Raw genomic sequence first — 24,100 nt, forward strand, 5'->3', positions numbered from 1 at the left:
TAGCTGTCGTTATAGCAAAAGCTAATGACATTGTCAAATTACACGTGTGAAATTATAGTGCAAAAATGAAAATTATTCTATTACAACACTAAACATAAAACAAAATGATCACAAATACTCCTTAGAGTTTACAATTGAGAGTCAAGATTATCAAAATTAGGCTAATATCTAGATGAAAATTGTAACACACTGATCACAGATATTGATTTGATTAACAATTTATGAGAATTTCCTAATATATTACAGAATAATAATACAATTCAGAGAAAGAAACCTAAAAAATATCAACAGCTTGCTTTTCTGATTCAAAATATTCTTGTACAGAATAGAATGGGTTTCTAAGAAGCCACGTTTTCACTTTGACTTTGAATATGTCAAGTGACACTTCCTGTGCTTCCTGTGGAAACATGCTGAACATCCTACAGCCCAACATGTTAGGACTACTTTTAACTTTGGATAGTCTGCAAAATGGTATGTCCAGTTTTTCTTTATTCCGAGTATTATACTCATGTTTATCCATCCTACTGGTGAAGCCATAAAGATTTTTCTTGATGTAAAGAAGGAGTTCCAGAATATATTCATTAACAACTGTTAAGATGGACTCCTGTATGAACAGTGGTTTACAATGTGCTTTGCTTGGTTCTTGTGTGATAATTCTTATTGCTTTCTTCTGAATGAGCAGGACTTCAATAAGTTTATTGCTGTTTCCCCACACCAGGATTCCATACTTCAATATGCTATGAAAAAAAGCAAAATAAACACTTCTTAGGTACTGCCCGGGTATTTTATCTCTAATTCCTCTTAAGAGATACAGGACTCTGGACAGTCTCCGAGAGATGTATTCAATGTGGCAATCCCAGGTTAGTTTTGTATCAAGATGGATACCAAGTAACTTTACTGCCTTTTCTTCAGACCCTTCTTCTTTTTTCAATGACAAAATTAATTTTTGAGTCTTCTCCTCGTTTAAAATGAACTTATTTGCTCTGAACCATTCTGCTGCTTCCAAAACTGTATTTGAGGTTAGCTGACGCAGTTCTGCTGCACTAGTCGAACATGTTATAAAAGAAGTGTCATCTGCATATAATGTTGATTTGGCCATAGTGTTATAACTTAAATCATTTACAATAATTAGGAATAAGAAAGGTCCTAAGATGGAACCCTGTGGGACACCATGTTGCACTTCTCCTTCAAAAGACCTGATCCCTTGAATTTCTACTATTTGTTTTCTGCCAGACAGATATGATGAGAGGAGATCCAACTCCCTTCCATTTATACCATAGTATTGTAGCTTAAGTCTTAAAATGTCATGTGAAACGCAGTCAAAAGCTTTTGTTAGGTCGCATAACGTGATCTCAGAGTACATTTTATCTTCAAAACCATTGTATGCTGATTCCAGCAGTGATAAGATAGCATCAACTGTTGTTCTACCTTTACGAAAACCAAACTGCGTATGACACAATAAGTCATTTCCTTCAAAATAGTTTGCCAATTGAGTCTTCATTACACATTCTAACACTTTTCCGAAAATAGGAATAATAGATACCGGCCTATAACTACTTGGATTCTCTTTCTCACCTTTCTTGTATATTGGGCAAATCCTCGAGTATTTTTGACTATTTGGAAATATCCCCATTTCCAGACAATCGTTGATGCACACTGTCAATGGATATACGATATAATTAATCACTTGCTTCAGGAAATTATTGGATATTCCATAAATATCTTTGCTGTTTGATGCTTTCATTTTGTTCACAATATTAACTATATCCTCACATGACGTATACTGCCATTTGAAACCTATCTCTGGCACTTGCACAGGTGTGCTTGTTAGAAGAACTTCTGCTGTTATATGTGAAGAACTGATCTCTGAAATGATATGCTCCACAGATTCAAGAAAATACCTGTTCATTTCATTGGGTTCAATTGGTATATTTTGATTTTTGACACCTTTGTTACATTCTGTCTTTATCAAGTTCCATGCAGCTCTACATTTGTTGTTGGATGATTCAATGAAAATAGCATTTCTCTGTTTTTTTGTTTTTATTAATGAATCTTTGTAAGTTTTCCTTGCTTTCTTATATTCAACTCTGTCTTCTTCCTTCCCAGAAAATTTATATATGGACGACAGTAGTATCATCCTATTTTTCATATGTTCCAGTTCCTTTGTAAACCATTTGCTTTTGTCGTGTCGTACTTCTGTTCTTTTAATCTTCATCACTTCTTCCGGAAAATAAAAGTTAAAAAGGTCAATAAAAATATGAAAAAAACCATCAAATAAATCACCGCCTCTGCAATTTCTATAGTGAGATTCTAAACTGGCAATCCAATCTTTGTGCTTCACTTCCCTAACGAAAAACTCAATACCTTTTTGAGAGAATACTCTTCTATAAATATAACTGTTTGAGATGTTTTGATCTTGGTTGTCAGGCAGATTAAGTTTCCACAGGATTGCCACATGATCAGATAACCCGGGTTCTACTATTTCTACTTCAAATTTAGAGTTTATATTAGTTATAATATTGTCTAAGCATGCAGCTTCTCTTGTTGGACTAAAAACTGTACAGTAGCATCCATAGGATCTCAGCACATTAAGCAAATCTCTAGAATTTTTAGTGTTCAATCTTATATCTATGTTAATATCACCACCTATTATTATATTATATCCTAACCACTGACAAGACAGAATTTGTAAGCAGTGCTCAATGCATTCAAGAAAGATTTTAAAATCACTGTCAGGTGTTCTATATATTGAAATAACTACTAATCTATATGTAGGTAACACTACTGCAGTTACCTCAAAATGTTTTTCATGACATATGTTTCCTAAATCTATGATATTAAAATCAATATCTGTTCTAAGAAACAAACAAACACCACCATGTAATGAATTAACTCTACAATATTTGTTAGCAAGTTTGTAACTGTCCATATGCACAAGTTCAATTTCATCTCTTGACATCCAATGCTCACAAACACTTAACACATCAATGCATTTAGAAATCAAATATACCTCCATCTCTTCCGTCTTTTTCTTGAAACTTTGTACATTATATTGTAAGACATTTAAACTCTTACCAAGATTATCACTTTTCACTATTTCACCATTGAAATTTCCTCCGAGTCACTCAGAGGAAACTTCTGTTTGTAAGTCTGTTGTGTCTTCAATCCGATCAGGTCTAAGTCTGCCAAAGAACTCCGTCACCAGGCAACCATGTGGCCACATTTCTTCCCGGAAAATATTCTGGAAATCCTTCTCTTCTACTTCCACATGGAATGAGGAATAGCTATTGTAACGCGTTTTCAGCTTTGTCACCTTTAGCTTTTGGAAATTTTCTCCCAGGAACTGTGTTATGTCCCTAGCTGTTACATCTGGAGCAATTCTGCTCAGGAAGATTGCTTTTTTCTTTGGCTGTTTTTCTACTACTTTTATAATATCTCCTTTATTAGAGCCACATAGGGTCTGTTTTTCAATTCTTCGTTGCTTCTGTTTGCGGCTTACTACTTCTGTCCATGTGTATTGCTTTTCTTCCTGGCCGATTCTTTCTCTCTGTAGATTGTGTTCTTGGGCAGCAGCTGACGATTGAGCAGGCCGTGATGCATCAGATCGGAGTCTTGTAGGCAGTGAGCCAGTGACCTTACTAACCTCATTTCGACTTACATCTGATTTTACTTCTTGGATTTTATCTTCAAATTCAAGTCTTAATGCCATTATAGCGTCATTCAGCTTACCAACTTCCTGATTCATGATGTTTTGCAGGGTTTCAACATGTTTCAACATCGCCATAGTCTTGCAGCAGGCTAAGCACAACCAATTCAAACCGGAACTTTTGTTTCCACTGTTAAGCAGCCTGATTTCATGATCTTTTAAGTCCGTACAAGCAGAGTGAAATTGTTGTTCACATGGACCGTAACAGGTTATTTTGCTATCCTTATTCTTCATAACAATTGTACAGCGTCCACACACATGTTCTTTACCTGCCGCCATCTTGTTATTTGGCTATAACGTTCAAAGTTCTCAGAGTTATACAGGGCTAGTACAAAAATGATTTAAGCGATTTCATTGTCGTGTATTATGAAAATTATGAAGCCTACAGTATTGAAACATATACCAATGAAAAGAGACACTCACCAAGTTTTGAAGCTACAACTGCTTGATGTGCTCTCCTAGCGTCATGCGACAAGCATCAGCACGGTAGTCCAACTCAATCCACACAAACTGGAGCATATCCCGGTCAACACTAGCCACAGTCGCACGGATCCAATTCTTCAGGTCATCAAGATTAACTGGCAAGGGTGGTACATAAACTTGATATTTGACAAACCCCCATAGAAAAAATCACATAGGGTCAGATCAGGCGACTGGGGAGGCCAGCGAATAAGACACCGATTATTGTTAGAGGTCCATCCAACCAAACGTTGAGGGAGTTGCTGATTAAGATGACACACTTGAAGATGGAAATGTGGTGGAGCCCCATTTTGTTGAAATAAAAACCCTGGTTTATCTTCAAGTAACTAAGGCATCAACCACTGCGTCCAGATAAGATAGGTCAGTAACAGTGTCATCGCCATTTCTCATACCTAGCCGCCTAGCGGTCACACAATGTACTGAGTTACTTCCGTGAAACTTTAAATGAAACTTGGAGAGTCTCTTTTCATTAGTATATGTTTCAATACTGTAGGCTTCATACTTTTCATAATACATGACAGTGAAATTGCTTAAATCATTTTGTGCAGCCCTGTATATTGAAGTTAAATCATACAATAAAATGTTAAGCATCCAGTTGCTATCAATTTCTTCTCAAAATATTTAAATTACCTGTGGGGGACCTTGTAACCCCTATCAGGCGCGTCCCTCAGGTGGCGGATGAGGGATCCCACCAGATATGATGGGGTGGTCCGAATAACTACGGGAATAAGGACCCGTGGACCAACAAGGAGCCCAATTCCTGGGGGCTTTAAAATGCTGGGACACCCTCTCTCCAGGGGACATAAATATGGAGGGCCCAAGCCCAGGGTTAGAGGTGAAGACCTCAACGGCGGAGTGGAATTCTCCAACTACAGCGGAAGAGGCAACCTCCCTATAGGGGCTAATACATAGGGGAGCTGGGATGGAAGCTCTGAGATGGCAGCCCCATTACCATCCTTACCCTGCGCAGCGCCCGTAACGCGGCCAGGGGACATTTACATTACTGAGAACCTCCAGAATAATTGGTACGACCATATAACAAGAATGCCCAACGACAGGATACCTTTCAGAACATGGTGTTATAGACCTACACGAAGAAGACGAGTGGGAAGACCAAAGAGACGTTGGAGAGACCAGTTTGATGGATAAAATTCTGGAGGCGGAACAGGCCATCGGCCTAAACCTTGAAGTTATTGATGATGATGAATATTTAAATTAGTGTCTTTCGCTTTCTCATATGATATCCCAATTTTCCTCACCAAACAAATTCACAGTAAAAATTATTCTTCTGTAATAGTTAACAACCCTGCCATTGGGTGGAGAGTATTCACAAGAGAAGCCTGGAAACAAATCAATGTATCTACTCCTGTAAAGCTGCTGTTATGAATCATAAATAAATTATGTACAATCATACAAAGCTTGTTTTCTAATATAAATATTAATTTTTAAATACCGTAACGAGAGTTCATCGTTAATGATTTTGCCCTTCCTACTATTTCTCTGCAGAGATTTCATAATAGGAAAATTTCGTAATAGGAAAAAAAAACTGTCTATGAATGCCATGTTTTGGATCAACTCTATTTTTAAAAGTTATTTATGATCACAGCAATATATCCGACAATCTTTATTTCAAAGACAGTAATAAAATAAATATTCAGAAGTAGTTTAGACGAAATGAGTTACAGTTCGTTAATATCGAAGAATGAAGTAGTTCAGATAATCAAATAAATATTCAGAAGTAGTTCAGACGAAATGAGTTACAGTTCGTTAATATCGAAGAGTGAAGTAGTTCAGATGGTAATCAAATAAATATTCAGTAGTTTAGACGAAATGAGTTACAGTTCGTTAATATCGAAGAGTGAAGTAGTTCAGAAGTATTTAGACAGAATGAGTTAAATTTCGTTAATATCGAAGAGTGAAGTAGTTCAGTTTGCCCTCTGATGCTGAGAAAGCACAGACCACAGCATATAGAACACTGGCCACGGATCCATGACTCACCTTCTTTGTGACTGTCGGAATGACGTAATGACGACACCGGCCTTACTTGAGTTCTGTGGGGAGTCGTGCTGGAAGCTCGTTCTCTGGGAGATGCTGCCCCCGCCACACTCTGAGTCTTGGATCGACCTCCGGCTTGCGTAGTAGCTCTGAAATTACACGTCACGTCATGTAGAACTTACCTATACACAGGGACATACACAAGGAGGGGATTACCGGGTTTGAACTCTCCCCTTCCTTCAAAAAGAACGACATATCTATATTTAACTATTTGTTTTATTCATAATCGTTTTCCATTCTCTAATTTTTCACTGTCAGAGTAACAATGTCTACATCGACATAAGGCATAGTCTCTCTACCCTTCCTTCAATATAATCTCTGTGCTTGATGCTGCGGCACATTCAAATTATAATAATGCTATCTTTTCTTTTATGTTTCGAGATATATTTATTTATATAGTATTAAATATTGATAGTTGAGAAATAAACGCAGATTTGTCAGTAGTTTCTTCTAGCGGTAGTTGTTCAGTATGCTGTGACCTAATTGATCGGTTTGCAAAGGAAGAGAATCATCGAGTTAAGGCTTGTCCACAATAAGCCGGGAACGAAAACCAGAACGAGAACAGGAAGCGGAGGACGTGAACGTGAAGATTTTTGATTCATAATAAAACAAGAACGAAACGACAATGCATATCGATATGTATGTCAATAACGATATGTAAAGTCGATATAATGTATTCTGACTTTTTTGTGTATAATTGACCAATGGCATTCTCTCATGAGTAGGCTACAAGCCAGTCAATATGAACACAGGTTAACCAACTTAAAAATTTATGTCACGGAATATTTAAGAATATGGTCGCATATACATGTAGCATATATTGAAAGTGATTCTATTGAATTTCTGGGTCAGTTACAAGCAATGAATAAGAAGTAATTACGTCACGGCCTCCTTGCTACAAATATACGATGATCAAATAGGTTTTTGATGACAACAGAATGAATCTAGTAGGATGTGATCGGAAACGAGAACGGCAAAGTTAAAACTTGGCCAACCTTCACATTCTTGTTCTCGGGTTCCGGTAAGTTTTTCATTAATTGTGAACACAGACATTTAAATACATGTATTTAACAATTTTTCCTGTTCTCGTTCTCGTCGTTTCCGTTCTCGGTTTATTGTGGTCCAGCCTTTAATTTGCTGTACAAGTATGTAACAGTAATGAGGTACTTATATTTTTTACTACATATAATGCAATCTTTTATCAATCCCGTCTTGGCTGGATTGGGGACAACTGGCCACAGAAAATTGGCCACAAAGGCAACTCCGCACATAATTGAAATTCGTATCAAAGACAATTTGCCACACATAAAAAGTCAAGGCAATACTCAAATTCGCAATAATTTATAATATATTTCTATGTAACACAAGACAAATCTAGAAGCTGTAAACTAAATAGGAACTATGGGGGAAGAAATTCGCTTCACAAAATGAGAAAGAGGCTCTGACAAATTAATATATCTTGGCTACATGTACACGAGACTTAGAGAAAGTAAGAATGGAGTTGTTTGGCGCTGTAACATGCGTGGCGGGTGTAATTCAACAGTCCCATTATCACAAGATGGCAGCAGTGTCGTCAAAGAACCGTCTGAACACAAGAATCATTCTGCAGACTGGGGAAGGATTAAGGCAAAGGAATGTGTAGAGAACATGAAGGCAAGGGCGGGGACTTCCCGAGAACCAACGTCTGTCATTATTCAAAATGAGTTACATCGTATTGCAAGCAAAGCCAATGTGAATCTACCGAAGAAACCATCTATTAAAAAAGACTGTGCGCCATGCCAGGAAGCTGCTCCTACCACCTGAACCAAGGAATATTGAAGGACTGAACGTTATAGCCGACAGATACACTAAGACCTTACAAGGAGAAGGGTGGTTGTTGTATTTTGAACCGGAGGACAACGTGAAAGTTATCATATTTGCCACTAATTCACATTTAAATAAATTGTTACGGTCCCATTTTTGGATAATGGACGGTGTGGCAAACTGTCTATCTGTGGCAAATTGTCTATTTGTGGCAAATTGTCTATCTGTGGCGAATTGTCCCTATTACCAATTTTCTGTGGCAAATTGTCCCAGTTACCAATTTTTTGTGGCCAATTGTCCGGAACCGGTCTTGGCCTCCTTAACTTTCAAACCCACCATCCACCACTGGCACACAAATGAACAAAATAATAGACCTAATTGCTATAAGAACAATAATTTTAGGTTGCCAAGAAAGAGGACAGCAAAAGAATAAGGAAAAGAAGAGAAAGAACGATAATGAGATGAAGCTGAAAAATCATGTTTTCTGAGAATGCTTTTCCTTAGTGTATGGGAAAACAAATTCGTAGGAGGAAATTATTTTACGATATAGATAATTATGTAACGAATGTCCGGATTACCTGGATGACTGTGGTGGTGGTTATAGAAGCCGATCTGGAGCTGGGTCCCGCCCTGTGATCCGACTCATCTGGCAGCAGATCTTCTGGCCGCAGTTTGTCATCGTCACACGCGTCTCTGCGGGCCTGCCCCTCAGAGCCCTTGCGCTTCACCTGCATCTGCGTGCGTGACAGGCGGCGTTCTGACTCCAGGATGGGCACGGATGAACGCTTGAACTGCACGCCTGTGCCAGCAGACTTGTGTGTTTCCTCACTGCTTTCCTTGGCAACCGGAGTGAGGGGTGGCGGCGGCGACTTCAACTCTGGGTCAGACTCGGACTCGGGCTCTAGGTCGTGCGGTGCCTGAGATTCAGCCTGCACAGTGTCTCCGTCCTGCGGACTTGTCTCAGAGTTATTGGAGCCCACAAGAGTCACGTTGCTCAGGTTGCTCGGGGACGATGGTGCACTTATCACAGTGTTGTCTGCCAACATTGCAGTCCCATCACAAGCAAAGTTAATTCCTTCAAGTACTAGTCATTAGTCTAGATCAATGGTTCTCAAAGTGTGGTCCGCAGATTTCTATCTCTTTTCAAGACCCCTTCAGGGAGTCACCTAGGTCAAAACTATTTTCATAATAATACTAAGATATTATTTACAACTTTCGCTTCTTTTTCCTATCAAAAGAATATAACAGTATATGAAGAGTCCACTGCAAGAATGATGGATGTCATTTGGAATACATTTTGCAGGAGAAGCAATTGAAAGTTTGAAATGCTTAGTGCTCAAAGCTTAACTGTGATTTTCCGATCATTACTGGAAAATGACTATCAGTGTTAATGCCATATAACTCTGTATGTACATTCTATATGTCTTAAGCTACGCATTGACAGTTTTGGTTCATTTTCGACAAGAAAGTGACATCCATCATTCTTGCAGTGGACTCTTCATATGAAAAGGTTATTAATCAGATTTCAGATTTGACACTGAAACTGGCTTTCAGGATATTATCACTTGAGTTTTGATGTAATGTACAAGAATAATACACACAATAATTATTACAGAAAAAAACTATTAAATAACATTCTCTTTTCCAAGTACATATCTATGCAAGAACAGATTTTCTTCATAGACATGCCATATTTAAACCAAAACACATACCAAAAGACTATGTAAGCAAGTTTTAATCCTGGTTGAGTGTAAGAGAAGGCCTTACGGCCTTAAATCTGTCAGGTTAAATAAAGCCATTATTATTATTATTATTATTATTATTATTATTATTATTAAAAAGAGACTGACTACAGAATCAAATATGAGAATACAGCTGTCTTCTCTAAATACAGATATTGAAGAATCTAAAATAATACAAAAGAACGCCATTCATTTTATTAATATTTAATATTTTGGAAAGTGTATTTGCTTTTCTACAAAAATATGTTGAAACGTAATCGATTTATTATTTATTTTTTAAATTAGATAACAATAAATAATTTTTTAATGTCTCAGTTTTAATTCCCCCATATGGTAAGTAGTAGATATAGCTCACAAAAACAAGTATCTTTTCAGGATCCTCGTATACTTTTTAAGAGTGCGAAGCAAAGGAATAGTTTGAACCAGGCATGTCAAAAACGAGGCACTGAATGTGCAGTATATGTGCACGGGATCGTCTGTCTGTGCAGATTGCGTCATTCACACGCTGCTCTTATCAGTTCTTAGCTGGAGGGGTGTACAAGAATCTATTCTGCGCTTCTGGTGTTGGATTAAAAATTAAAGATAAATTACTGGAAGTATATCAACATGATACAGTGACGTAACATGGAAAATTTGCCATTATATTTTTCCAGAAAATGTTTCCGTCTTTGCAAATAGTTTCTTTCTTGCTCCCTTACAACCTCAAGAGCCTCACAGGTATTCCTCGCTCAGTAGTTTCATAACTTAACAGCTTATCAAATGGAAGTCGTAAGTCGTTTAACCTTTGACGGCAGTGTGAGAAGAAACTCACGTTTTGTCTTCCCTTGACAATAGGCCTACTGATTAAGAAATAAGCGTTGTCGAATATATTCTGAAAACTTTACTAACCTAATCTAAGCTGTCACAACATTATTAGCTTGACATGGGCTGATGAAATCCTACCGTTTTAAAATAATTATTAGCTATATTTGATTGAGGAAATATTAATAATCATTTTCTATGATTCCTGATTTCTCGTCTTCGTTATGTCTGCGGACTCACTTTATTTTTCGTAACGCGTTCACATTCACAGGCCAATCATTCACCATACCCAAAACAAGTGTAAAGTTCTACATTGTACCTAATGTGGATTGTGATTTTCTAAGAAAATTAATTATTTTCAAATCCTGATCGCTTTTGAATTGCGCGTGTACAGTTTTTTGAGCGAGTGTAATACAATAGTACGCATTGAGTAAATGATAGTATTTGAGCGGCAAATAATTCATCCACCTATCAGAATAAGAGGTGATTTTATAATTTTATAAAACTTAGCTACATAAGTTAAAAAAATGGTTAATAATAATAATAATAATAATAATAATAATAATAATAATAATAATAACAATAATACTAATAATAATAAGGAAAGAAAATGCAGGAACATTTATAAATTGAAGGGAAACCGGCATAGGCCTATGTAATCATAATGTAGTTATAATAATTTATTTATTTATTATTAATATTTGTGTGCTGAACAATAGCCAGAGGCCAATTATAGTTCAGCACAAAACACAAACAGAAGATACAAAGGTGCAAAAACAAAATAAATATCTTAAATAAACAAAAACATACATAAATAAAATTGAGAACAAGAACAGTAAATACTAATAATCAAAACGAAACTATACCTTAAAAGGATCTAAATTGTGCCCATGCAAATTGGCATATTTTATGCATCTACAGACTGGAGAAAGTGATTTTGAATTTCTGTTATAAATATTTTTTTGAAATCTTAAACCTTTTTTAGGAATACGAAGGCTGATGTTGTTTATGATAGACTCACAATCAATATCACCCTTGATCACTTTGCAAAGAAATTGATAATCAAGATTTAGACGTCTAGAATAAAGGCTACAACAGTTAAAATATTTACAGGTAATCTCATAGTTAAAGTCAGAGGAATTGGGTATAAATCGAAAAGCACATAAGGAAATAAATTTTCTTTGAATATTTTCCAATTTAACCGAATCATTTGAAGTAATGGAATTCCAGGCTACAGATGCATATTCAAGTTTAGATCGAACCAAAGTAAAGCATAGAATTAATAGTGACTCTGGAGTAGAAAAAGAATAAGTTATAGATCTTATTAAACCAAGCATTCTTATTGAATGATTATAAATATATTGAACATGATTGTGAAAGTATAATTTAGAATCGAGTAATACACCAAGATCTTTAATAGAATTTTTCCTAATAATACAGACGTTGTTAAGAGAATAGTTAAATTTTATGGAAGTAGTTTTTCGTGAGTACGAAATGACAAAAGTTTTCGTTAATAATAATAATAATACAAATAATAATAACAAAAAATAAAAATTCACGTCTGAAAAAACAGACTGCTCTCAAAGTGTTCCAAAATAGTCTATAATATAATATAGTAAGCTAAACATTGAAAAAATGTTACCCTAAAAACAATTAGCCTTGGAATGATATGTCATACAATTACATATTCCTTTAATAAAGATTAAAAAAACACAACATTTGAATTATTAAGTGAACTAAAATTAATATCTCTCTTAGAAAAATGTTTCAAATTGATCTTTTAAGAATTTTTACTACTGTAAATTTGAAGATACAATGAAACACAAATTACGTATTGTGAACACAGTATTTACTGGTCCGACTTGGATGACGATGCTTCATTATCAGGCACAATGTTCACTTTTGCAGATACTATTCTTTCTATATCTGGGACTATTTTATTAGCTGTAGAAAGTCTCACTACAGAGCGGAGATTTTCGTCTGAAAGTCGGGCTCTCTCTCCAGATTTATTTTGCTTCATCAGGGAAAAAAAACTGTTCGCAAGTGTAAGTGCTGGAAAATATAGAAATCATTTCTGCTGCAAATTTATGAAATTGTGGGTAGCGTGTTCGTTCAAGTGCCTTGTAAAATCCAGTGATATCTTTATTAATGTAGATTTTTTTAAGTTCTGAATTACATTGTAAGTCGATTAGTTCAAGTTGCAAACTGGAAGGAACGTCCAAAGGCTTTGCAGAGTATGGCATAGTGAAGAGTTCCAACTTCAATTGCAGTGCCTCCAAGTCATGAAATCTATTGTCAAATTCATCTTTCACACTGCTCAAAATGGTTATGTATTTCTGGACGTCCACTCTTGCATTCAGCGACCGAAGATAGGGAAAATGGGTAAAATTGTGATCCTCTATTTGTGTTTTCCATAAGGAAATCATAAGTTTAAATGCTTTCACTGCATCATTAATATCATAAATCAGTTTATCTTTCCCTTGTAGTTTTAAGTTTAAATCATTCAAATGTTTCGTGAGGTCCACCAAGAAAGCCAAGTCCTGAACCCATGTAGGATCGTCTAATTCAGGAATATTTTTGCCCCTCCCAAGCATAAATTCCGAAATGTACTCTCTCAAATTGAAAAATCTTTCGAGAGTTTTTGCGCGACTTAGCCACCGAACTTCACAATGATATGGAACATCCGTGTAGTCACATTCAATTGATTCCAAAAAGTCCTTGAATTGTCTGTGATTTAGAGCATGTGACCTTATGAAATTTACACACTTCAATACTACATCCATCACATGTTTAATATTTGCACGTTTAGCACATAAGGCTTCTTGATGAATAACACAATGAATAGCTATTATGTTACGTTTGAAATTATTTAATTCAAGATGCCGTTTTAATAATCCTACGAAACCTTGCTTCTCTCCAGTCATAGAAGGGGCACCATCAGTTGTGACGGACGTCAATTTATCCCAAGACAGCCCTACACGTTCAATGGATTTTACGATTCCGTTGAAAATATCTTCACCTGTTGTTGTATTTTTCAGAGGAATTAAGTCTAAAAATTCCTCCGTAATTTCTAAGTTTTCATCCACTCCTCTAATAAATACAACAAGCTGAGCCGTATCACATACGTCAGTGCTCTCATCAGTAGCCAGCGAAAAAGAAACGAAATTATTACATAGGCTTCTCAATTGACGTTCTGAGTCTTCGGCAAGATCGTTTATTCTGCTAGATACAGTATTTCTCGACAAAGGTATCGAGCTGTATTTCTTAACTTTCTTAGGGGACATTATATGCACTGCACCGATAATACAATCTTTAATGAATTCCCCTTCTGTAAACGGACGACATTTTTTTGCGATTTTCAAAGATATTTCATAACTAACACGTAAGCAGCTTTCATGATGATTAGGTTGTGAGTCAACAGTGCTAGTAGCATTCTGAAAGCAATTAATATAGACTAATTAACAATTATTAACGTTTATTTAGTTAATGCCTAAAAGTATAAATAAAGTGTAGAAAATTATAGAAAATATTTAGGTCCTCTAAATTGTACTTACGTCTTCTGAAAGGTGAGAAATCAATTTTATCCTCTCTTCGCTTTGGTAACTTTTATAATCCACTTCATGGTGCATTTCATAATGCCGCTGAACATTGAATTTCTTACATACCATTTGTTTCTTGCAGACTAAACACTGTGCATCTCCACGATATTCTGCACTAAGAAACATATAGCGCCAATCGGGATTGAATCGACTGGAGGATTTTCGTTTTTCTGGGTTGCAGGACATACTGTGTTCCTGGAACGATAACTTATCTGAAACTGCAGATACCGAACTGTACAGCCCTGTCGCGCTCCCGTCCACGCCGATTCACTCCCTCCAGGTAGGGGAATAGGAAACGAACAGTGCACACAGACCGCTGCACAATGTGCGCGATTGCACAATGTGCAGGGTTTTGACATGCCTGGTTTAAACAAACTGAGTTAAATTTCGTTAATATCAAAGAGTGGAGTATTTCAGTTGCTAATCAAATAAATATTCAGAAGTAGTTTAAACAAAATGAGTTAAATTTCGTTAATATCGAAGAGTGAAGTATTTCAGTTGCTAATCAAATAAATATTCAGAAGCAGTTTAGACAAAATGAGTTACATTTCGTTAATGTCAAAGAGTGAAGTAGTTCAGTTGGTAATCAAATAAATATTCAGAAGTAGTTTAGACAAAATGATTACATAGTTACATATGCCCCCTTTGAAGACCAAAACAAGAAATGTGACAATACAGGTCTAGATAATAGCATAATCTGCTTTAAACCTAGAGTCCAGAGTTGAAGTCAGACTGTGATCAGATTAGGCTGCTCAGAATAGAGTCAAATTTTCATAATTCTCTCTGAGAAAATTATTTTCAAGGTACAACTTCAGAAGTTGATTGAAATATCTACGTGTCTTTCTGGAAGTAGAGTAATGCTTGTGTATAAACAGAATGAGTATTTTAATTCTTTAAGATGTGTAAAAACAGTACAAGTGAATGACAAACTAACGGAAATGTTAAAAGTAGTGTCCCCAAAAATTGTGAAAAAAAAAAAAAATGTGGTACCGGTAATCTTAAGAAAAGGCTTTTCACCTACTCTCGCTTCTTTGATTGGTTTGCAACTACTTAAAGATCTTAAAGAAACACAAGGTCTGTGGAGAAAGCCATTCTGAGAAAGACTCTCTAAAACCTATTCGCCATGCTCACTTCTTGCAATTATATTTGGTTACACCACTGATTAAATGTGTCACAACACGAGAAAATACTGTAACGTACATTTCAGTCCATGCCATTCCACGTTTATTTTCGTCGTCCAGTTAACGTATTTAGTCTGCCTTCTGAAGTCATCTACATTACAATTAAACCCACAACTCACCGGTGAGTGTCTCAGAACTCGATGATACAGCAATTGTTTTCGGGATGGTGAGGTGACGTCCGTCATCCTCTGGTTCCACTCGAATGCTGACGCTCTTCCGCGGTGTTGTGCAAGGTGACGGCTGGTGTGTCGGACTCTGTCTGATGATGGGAGGTCCTTCCTTGATCAGACCGAGTTCCCTCTGTTCTTCCTCGACTATAGCATCAAACAAATCCGGATCAAGACTTCGAGATATTAGAAACACTGAATATGTGGACTTACCTTATTTAGAATTTAATTTATTATTGGAAAGGAACAAGTACTGCACTGAGTACGACCATTTGAAAAGAAGTGATTTGTTATGCAGTAACAACACATCATGCAAGTAAGTATATTATAAAGGTACTGCTGGATGCAGGCAATTATGATAGTGGATTTTATCTATTGCTTATCTACCTTCATGTTCTGGCGTAAACGGCGATCAGGAATTGCAGTCTTATTCTAAATAACAGTTAAAATACGACTGAAAACTGTCAAATAGAACAATCACTAACAAAAAAAAAAAAAAAAGGAGGTTAAGTGGGAGAAAAAACTATGTATGAACTCGCATCTTTCCATGGGATTCGAGTGTTTGATAGTAAGTTACAGTAGATTTGGAGTTGAGCACAATCATTTCATTGCAAAAGGAGGCAGCTCCTGATGAACAAAATTACACTTACACAATCTTTCTTTCCAATCTGCAATATTCGTGTTTAAGACAAATCATGACAGACCCACCGCATTTTAGGAACCTTGTTTAGAGTTTGGAGGTGTTTATTTGTTTAATAGTTTGTGAGAATATGTATTACAAGAACACTGTATCTATTGATTACTTTTTATGTAACTGAAACAAAATATATGTCATATGTTAACTTGTAAATAGTATATTCACGAGGATTTACCGTCTCTTACGAGCTTATTTCCGAAGATATTCTGAGCAAAAAATGTCATATAAACATTTGTCCTAATCTCAATATTTTCAGAATTACACTAATTTGAAATTGTTTGTAAAATACCATTATTCTTGAGTTTTAAGGATAAAAGAATGTTACAGATAAAGAATGAACTATTCAGGAGTATCATTTCTTTGATTAGCTAGTATCCTGAAGCTAAAAATGTGTTGTGAATTCATAGTTGCTTCGTACAGAATTTTTTTTTCGATTTTTAACTACAAAATTATATTTTCTTATGTATTTATCACAACAATTGTTACAAATCACGCCACTCTTGTAAATTCTTCAAGAATGTACATTAAGATGCGTAATTAAACCGTGAAGAATCAAGTTCCTAAAGTCGTATGATTTGTAACAATTTTTATGATAAATGCGTAAGAATGATGTTATTTTTAATTAAAAATTGAAAAACAAAATCTGTACAAAGCAACTGACAACACATTTTTAGCTTCAGAACACAAGCCAATTAAAGAAATGATACTTCTGAATAGTTCATTCTCTATTTGTAATATGTTGTTGTTGTTTTCTAATGCCAGGCATTTGACAATAAAGTCATTTGACCTCTTGCGCTCCAATATTTTTCAAAGATATTATCATGGCCAGTCACTGAAGCACAGATTTTGAGGTGTTCCGAATCCATTTCTTGGTTTGAGTTGCACAATGGGCAGTTAGGGGACTGATATATTCCAATTCTATGCAGGTGTTTGGCCAAACAATCATGGCCTGTTGCCAATCTAAATGCAGCTACAGACGATTTTCGTGGTAAATCGGGAATTAACTGTGGATTATGATGCAGAGAGTTCCATTTTTTCCCTTGGGATTGTGTTATCAAATTTTGTTTGTTGAAGCCTAAGTATGTAGATTTAATAAATCTTTTCACAGTGTAATATGTAGATTTGGTAACTGGTCTGTAAGTAGCAGTGCTGCCCTTCTTTGCTAGTGCATCCGCATTCTCGTTTCCCAGGATTCTACAGTGGTATGGAATCCATTGGAATACAATTCTTTTATTGAGTAATATTGAGAGAGCATTTTAGTTGTAAATTCTTGAAGAATGTACATTAGGCTGCATAAGTAAACCGTAAAGAATCAAGTTCCTAAAGTTGTATGATTTGTAACAATTTTTATGATATGTGTGTAAGAATGATGTCATTTTAAATTAAAAATTGAAAAACGAAATCTGTACAAACCAACTGACAACACATTTTTAGGCTTCATTCTATTTGTAATATTCTTTTACCCTTAAAACTAAAGAAATAAGATACCGGTAGTTTACAAACAACTTCAAATTAGTGTAACTTCGAAAATACTGAGATTAGGACAAATGTTTATATGTCATTTTTTGCTCAGAATGTCTTCGGAAATAAGCTCTGTAAATGACGGTAAATCCTCATGAATCACCCTGTATATATATATATATATATATATATATATATATATACCGGTATACACACACAATATTAATCTGTTTTTGAAAAGAAAGGAAAGATGTTTTGTCTATAGACTTCACTGATGATGTTCTATATAATCACTTGGTGTGGAGGTCAGGGTTCAACTGGGAGGAAGGCACTATATTTTTCTACTCTACAACAGCTGCATGTTTGAGGTGGTGGATATCTATTCTAGGGGGCAATACAGAGGGGCGCTGTGCACTGGCGCATGCGCACTTACACTTGCGGAAGCTGCATCGCCAATGTCCCTTGGAGAACGCTTGAGAGTCATAACTATGGCTGCGATCGCGATCGCTCATCTCTGAACCATAACCTGAAATGGTGCACTGGGATAAGTAAGAGCACGCCGACATTACTCAAATGCTTTCATCTTTGTTTCGCCTCCATACTGTTTCTAAGTATGCATAGTTCTACTACTCTTTTCCTAGTCAAGAATTATACTTTCATTGTACCTACCGGTACTACAGACAGAGAAACAAACATTATTTTCAGTGAACAGAGGTTTTATGTTTCTTTGTAGTCTGAGATTAATATCCAATATCACATGCTTCACAGTGTAACACCAATCTACACAATGAATTAAGACAAAATATTCATGAGATGAGAAGGATCATGCAAGCTGAATATTTCTCTTAGTACGGTACTGCAAACGAACAAATAATATCAATGTGCTGACATATGGTTAGGCTACATACCGGTACATAATGGCAATGGTTGTTTTATAATATTACAACACATTTTATAAAATAAGTAGTCGTGAATATTCCATACATGCTACATTTGCTCTGTAATTCTATAAAGTAAAGAGTGTTTATTTCTAAATACCTGGTAGTAAACAAGTTCTATACAATTTTTGAGGGAGGATTATGGAAAGAAAATTGTGATGGAAGCACTGTAGCTACATTTGATATAGTGTGGGGGAAGATTTTCTTCTCCCCTCCCCTCCCCCCTCTCCTTTTTAGTTTATGTGAGTTTCATGAAGGCTTTCGTAACAGTATCTTTTTTTTTTATTTTAATAGGTTATTTTACGACGCTTTATCAACATCTTAGGTTATTTAGCGTCTGAATGAGATGAAGGTGATAATGCCAGTGAAATGAGTCCGGGGTCCAGCACCGAAAGTTACCCTGCATTTTCTCATATTGGGTTGAGGGAAAACCTCGGAAAAAACCTCAACCAGGTAACTTGTCCTGCCGGGAATTGAACCCGGGCCACCTGGTTTCGCGACCAGACGCGCTAACCATTACTCCACAGATGTGAACTCATAGCAATATCACTCTTCATACATACAAGCACAGATTAAACAGGTCTAGTGGAACTTGCACTGAGCTATACTCTGGATCAGCTTACTTCATACCCTAAGGGTAAAACCTAACCATTTTTCTCCCATTACTATATATCATAGTGAATTATGGTGATTTCCTAGTTTGAAGATTGAATTTTCTTTTGCCGCCTTCATTTCGAATTTCGGTACTGAGAAATACAACTGGTAGTGATTTTCTAACTGTTATGTTGGCAGCAGTGACAGCAGTTGTTGATAGTGGAAATTCTGAAAATTCAAATTGTTCTAGATTTGTGAGCCGATTACTGGAAGCTAGTGAAATTTTAAAATACTAATAATTAATTAATATCAGTATATGGACTTCCCTACCGAGTAATGTCAGGGACTGTCAGACATCTAACCAATTTAAGAATAGGCTAACGAAATATTTTTCTAACAATTCTTGTTAACAATAATAGCTGTTTCAGGTTTCTCGATGTTTAATGGTTATATATATATCACAGATAAATATCTAAATTATCTCATTATTTTTATTATTATTATTTTTATTATTATTATTATTATTATTATTATTATTATTATTATTATTATAACTATTTCTTACCAATGTTTATTATTGTCACACTAACATTACTTATCCAACTTTCATTATTTACTTTCATGTTGTTTTATGGTCTAGATATTAATGTAATAACTACCGGTATGTAAGCAATTGCATTCAATTAGAATTAGAATCTGGCTGGGCGGAAGAGAAGGCCTACTGGCCTTAGCTCTGCCAGATTAAATAAATAAATAAATAATTATCATTATTATTATTATTATTCTTATTATTATTATTATTATTATTATTATTAAGAATAGATGTGGCTAAAATTTTTCGCAATTTTCATTTAATTTTTTTTACCTCTAAAATATGTTACCGGTAGTCTTTCCTCTTTAAAATAAATTTATCATTTTGCCCATCTGCCATGTTTAGTGCCCCTCGTGGACATTGTTAAAAGATGGCTCCTATTAATCCATAAGATAGTTTTGTTGAAAAGGTTAAACTTCAAGATACTTCTCATCAAAAGTAATGCTAATTTACTATAGGCTAAATTGGCCTGAGAGATCATTACTGGTAGTCACTTTCAGTCAGCTGATGTTTGGAATCAGGTCTGAAGAAACACTCATTAGTCAATATCTTGCAGGTGATAACTTATTCTACTCAAATTGGTGTTAATAAAACGTTCCTCCAACTGTGGAACAAGCATGCGTATGAATCTGATAGGCTGCTGATGACATCTTTGAGCAAGTGAGGTATTTACAGACCCCAATGAGTCAATTTGAGTATTCCTTATAAAATTAATACTATAGGATATTACTGTATATATGCTAGGGATACAAAAATAGCTGTTAACTTCGAAAAGAGACAAAATAATATCTATGTTTACATGAACTGAATCCATCGTCGAAATGACTCATGTTAGGAAATAGTTCAAAATCCATATTTATTGACAACTACTGACAGATTACAGGTATTTACTTACTCAGTAATTTTGAAATTCACATGCTACTCACAACGATACAAACATTTCATGCTTTCATTCACATAGTATTCCATGCGCCATAAAATGAAAAATAACTGATGCTGTGTTACAGATTGTTCATAATTTTAAACGTGTCTAATTTTTTTGAGTAAAACAATGAATACATATCAGTATCAAATATCTTAAGGAATAGAAGAAGCAGCAAAATTGTAACAATTAAAAAAAATTATTATTGGCGTTTTTCTAACCTTTTCCAATTAATTTTAATTTATTGGTCTGACCCAATATTTTGGGTTTGCCCTGCGACACAGAATAGCTCACAATAAAATTTAAAATGAAAAATTATATAAACAGGTTTCAGACAAAATTGATTAAGACATAAGAAAAAAAAAAATAGAACCAAATATAATTTAAATTGAATGTACGCCATAAAGATGCTGACGAAATATCGCTACAGAAAATTTTATTATGGTGGTGACGATGGCATCTTGAAGATCTCTCGTCAGCTTGTATTTTTCCCTCCACTTTACAAAGGTTTTCGGAATGGTGCCTCTCACTCCGAAGAAGAGACCGGTAACTGTGATTTTTTCTATGTTGTATTTCGCTGATAGGTACTGAATCGTGGGCTCATAGATTTTCTTTTTCTCTTAGTTCACTTCAGATGGTTGAGTGGCTGCGATTTCAAATCTGATTGTAGGATCAATTATTTTGGCTGTCTGTTTATTTCTATTTATAGTTAAGATATCGATCCTATGATTGCTTCCACCATCAGCAATACAATGAACTTCCTCGTGAACGTCTAGATTTTTGGATCGAAGTGCATCTGCGATCATAGAACGTATGATGTTGTGATGTTTTATTCTGAGTACTTCTCCCTGTGGGCAACACCCAAGCACATGTGGTAAGGTTTCATACTCACTACAGTGCCTACAGTGGGTTGTGCCTGTAGAGCGACCAGGGAGAGAATGTACTGGTGCCACCATCGCACATTTTTAGCATATCTCTCCATTCAGAACTTGATAATCCTTCATGCTTGATGATCCACGAGTTGGCTGCAGGTACTTCTTCAAACAATACAACTCCTTTTCCCTTCTGGGGGTATGCACACCAGGTTTTAAATTCACGGTACCAAAGATGTTGCCTTAATTGCTTCACGGATCCTGTAGCCTCATCTCTGCTCACTTGCAATTCCGACAAGCAACGGGTATTGTTCTCTTAAGAATGTGTGAGCTATGAAACTGTTATATTTATAAACAAAATTATGTAAGAAGAGATGAAGCATCTTAAGAAATAAAAGGAAATCAATCTCTCTATTACCTCTTTCTCAATCAATTAGATAGAATGAAAAATGTTTATAGGACTGCACATGCTACCAGGGTCGGATTTCTCATTAGGTTCAATAGCTTATAATTTAACAGGACACTTTGAAACGAATGTCAAAATAACACGCAATATGTTGTTTTTCAGTTTTGTATAGTGTTTGTACAGTGTATGTCTCTGTTGATTTTGTTGCTGAAGCTCTGCTTCTTGATTTGTTTCAAGCTCCGTCTTCATTGGTCATTTTCAGTCAAAAATTGCATTTTCCTTTTCTGTAAAAATGAATCAGCAATGTCTTATTTATATGTTGAGCAAGTTTCAATGCTCTGTGGCGCTCAAAAGCATACAAATTACGCAATATATAAATGGCTGCACCCTTGAACTTCAATTACATGCAAATTTTACAAGCTCTTTTCTCAAATCTTTTTTCAGCACATTTCGTCACGTTAGACATGTAAAGGCTCTTACAATCTCGATGACAGGAATATGAAATTTTTACTGCATGTTCTATATACTGTGATTAAGAAAACAGTGCATGGGTTTTATGATCAAATGAATACTTTTTGAAATTAAAAAATGAAATATTTATAGTGACAATGGAAAATTTCTATTTTGAGGTATGCAGTAGTTATAAAAAATTCCCCCCCCCCCTTTTTGTAGTAAAGCTATAGGAAAACCAATGCATGATGTTTTTCTAAATATGAGAACTGGTTTTGAAAAAAACATTTCAATTATTTTACTGAAAAACTGAGCGACACATTTTATTTTGAAATATGCAAATTTTTAAAAATATTTTTGTTTGTAACTCAGAAACTAAATCACTTACAAAAATGAAACTTCACCACATCATTATCTATCACATCGTGATAATGTGTACAAAATACCAAGGATGTAGCTTGAAAAATGTAGGAATAGAAATGTCACCCATCACCTCTCCTTAATAGTCTTTAATCATCCAACACACATCTTATTTCAAGGTGCAGATGGTTCTCCTGGTTAACTCCTAATAGCGGATTCTAGTACCTAAAAATACGGTGTAAATTCTGTAGAGATTTTTCTATTAATTTATTACTCTCTCCTATAAACAGGATTAAGAAATTTCATCTTTATACGTTCCCCTATCTCAGAGACCAGCACAACTATAGGAAGTTTTGAATTGCCTCTACCTATCAACAAAAAATAACAATCAATTTAAGGCTCCTTTGGTCATAATAAACATTGCAAGCCTAAAACAAACAAACTCTTTCATTGTAGGCACACCAAACCTTACACTACAAATTGTAAGTGAAGAGCCACAGGATCGTATATGCTGATTTCGTGATCCATGTGCTCAGTTCAATACCTGATACAGAGCTGGCACCACTTGTCCTCCGGGGCGACACGCTGCTGCGTCTGCGCTCGCTGTCATACAGGTGAAGAGTGCTGTGGTCATCACGACCTCCCAGCACATCCAACGACCTGAGGAAGTTGAGAAATTTACACATAAATGGATTTTTTTCAGTTGGTTATTTAACGACGCTGTATCAACTACTAGGTTATTTAGCGTCGATGAGATTGGTAATAGCGAGATGAGGCCGAGGATTCGCCATAAATTACCTGGCATTCACATTACGGTTGAGGAAAACCTCGGAAAAAACCCAACCAGTGAATCAACCCAAGCGGGGATCAAACCCGCGCCCGAGCGCAATTCAGACCGGCAGGCAAGCGCCTTAACCGACTGAGCCACACCGGTGGCTAAGTGAAATTTCAAACAAACAAAACAAAACAAATAAGTAGATAGATAGATAGATAGATAGATAGATAGATAGATAGATAGATAGATAGATAGATAGATAGGTAGGTAGGTAGGTAGGTAGGTAGGTAGGTAGGTAGGTAGATAGATAGATAGATAGATAGATAGATAGATAGATAGATAGATAGATAGATAGATAGATAGATAGATAGATAGATAGATAGATAGATAGATAGATAGATAGATAGATAGATGTAGGTAGATAGATAGATAGATAGATAGATAGATAGATAGATAGATAGATAGATAGATAGATAGATAGATAGATAGATAGATAGAC

General features: G+C 35.6%; 1 protein-coding gene across 1 annotated transcript in view; it reads right to left on the reverse strand.

The window, feature by feature from the left end:
* Positions 1–24,100, reverse strand: part of LOC138708681 (ras-specific guanine nucleotide-releasing factor 2-like) — an 868,468-nt gene that overhangs the window by 38,162 nt on the left and 806,206 nt on the right. The window contains exons 15-19 of the mRNA XM_069838768.1: positions 23,371–23,486; positions 18,126–18,218; positions 15,487–15,681; positions 8,623–9,080; positions 6,185–6,330 (exon numbers count right to left, since the gene is read on the reverse strand). Of these exons, the coding sequence (XP_069694869.1) occupies positions 6,185–6,330; positions 8,623–9,080; positions 15,487–15,681; positions 18,126–18,218; positions 23,371–23,486 (1,008 nt within the window). The remainder of the gene's footprint in view (positions 1–6,184; positions 6,331–8,622; positions 9,081–15,486; positions 15,682–18,125; positions 18,219–23,370; positions 23,487–24,100) is intronic.

This window comes from Periplaneta americana, chromosome 11, assembly GCF_040183065.1.
Source record: "Periplaneta americana isolate PAMFEO1 chromosome 11, P.americana_PAMFEO1_priV1, whole genome shotgun sequence".
NCBI lineage: Eukaryota > Metazoa > Arthropoda > Insecta > Blattodea > Blattidae > Periplaneta > Periplaneta americana.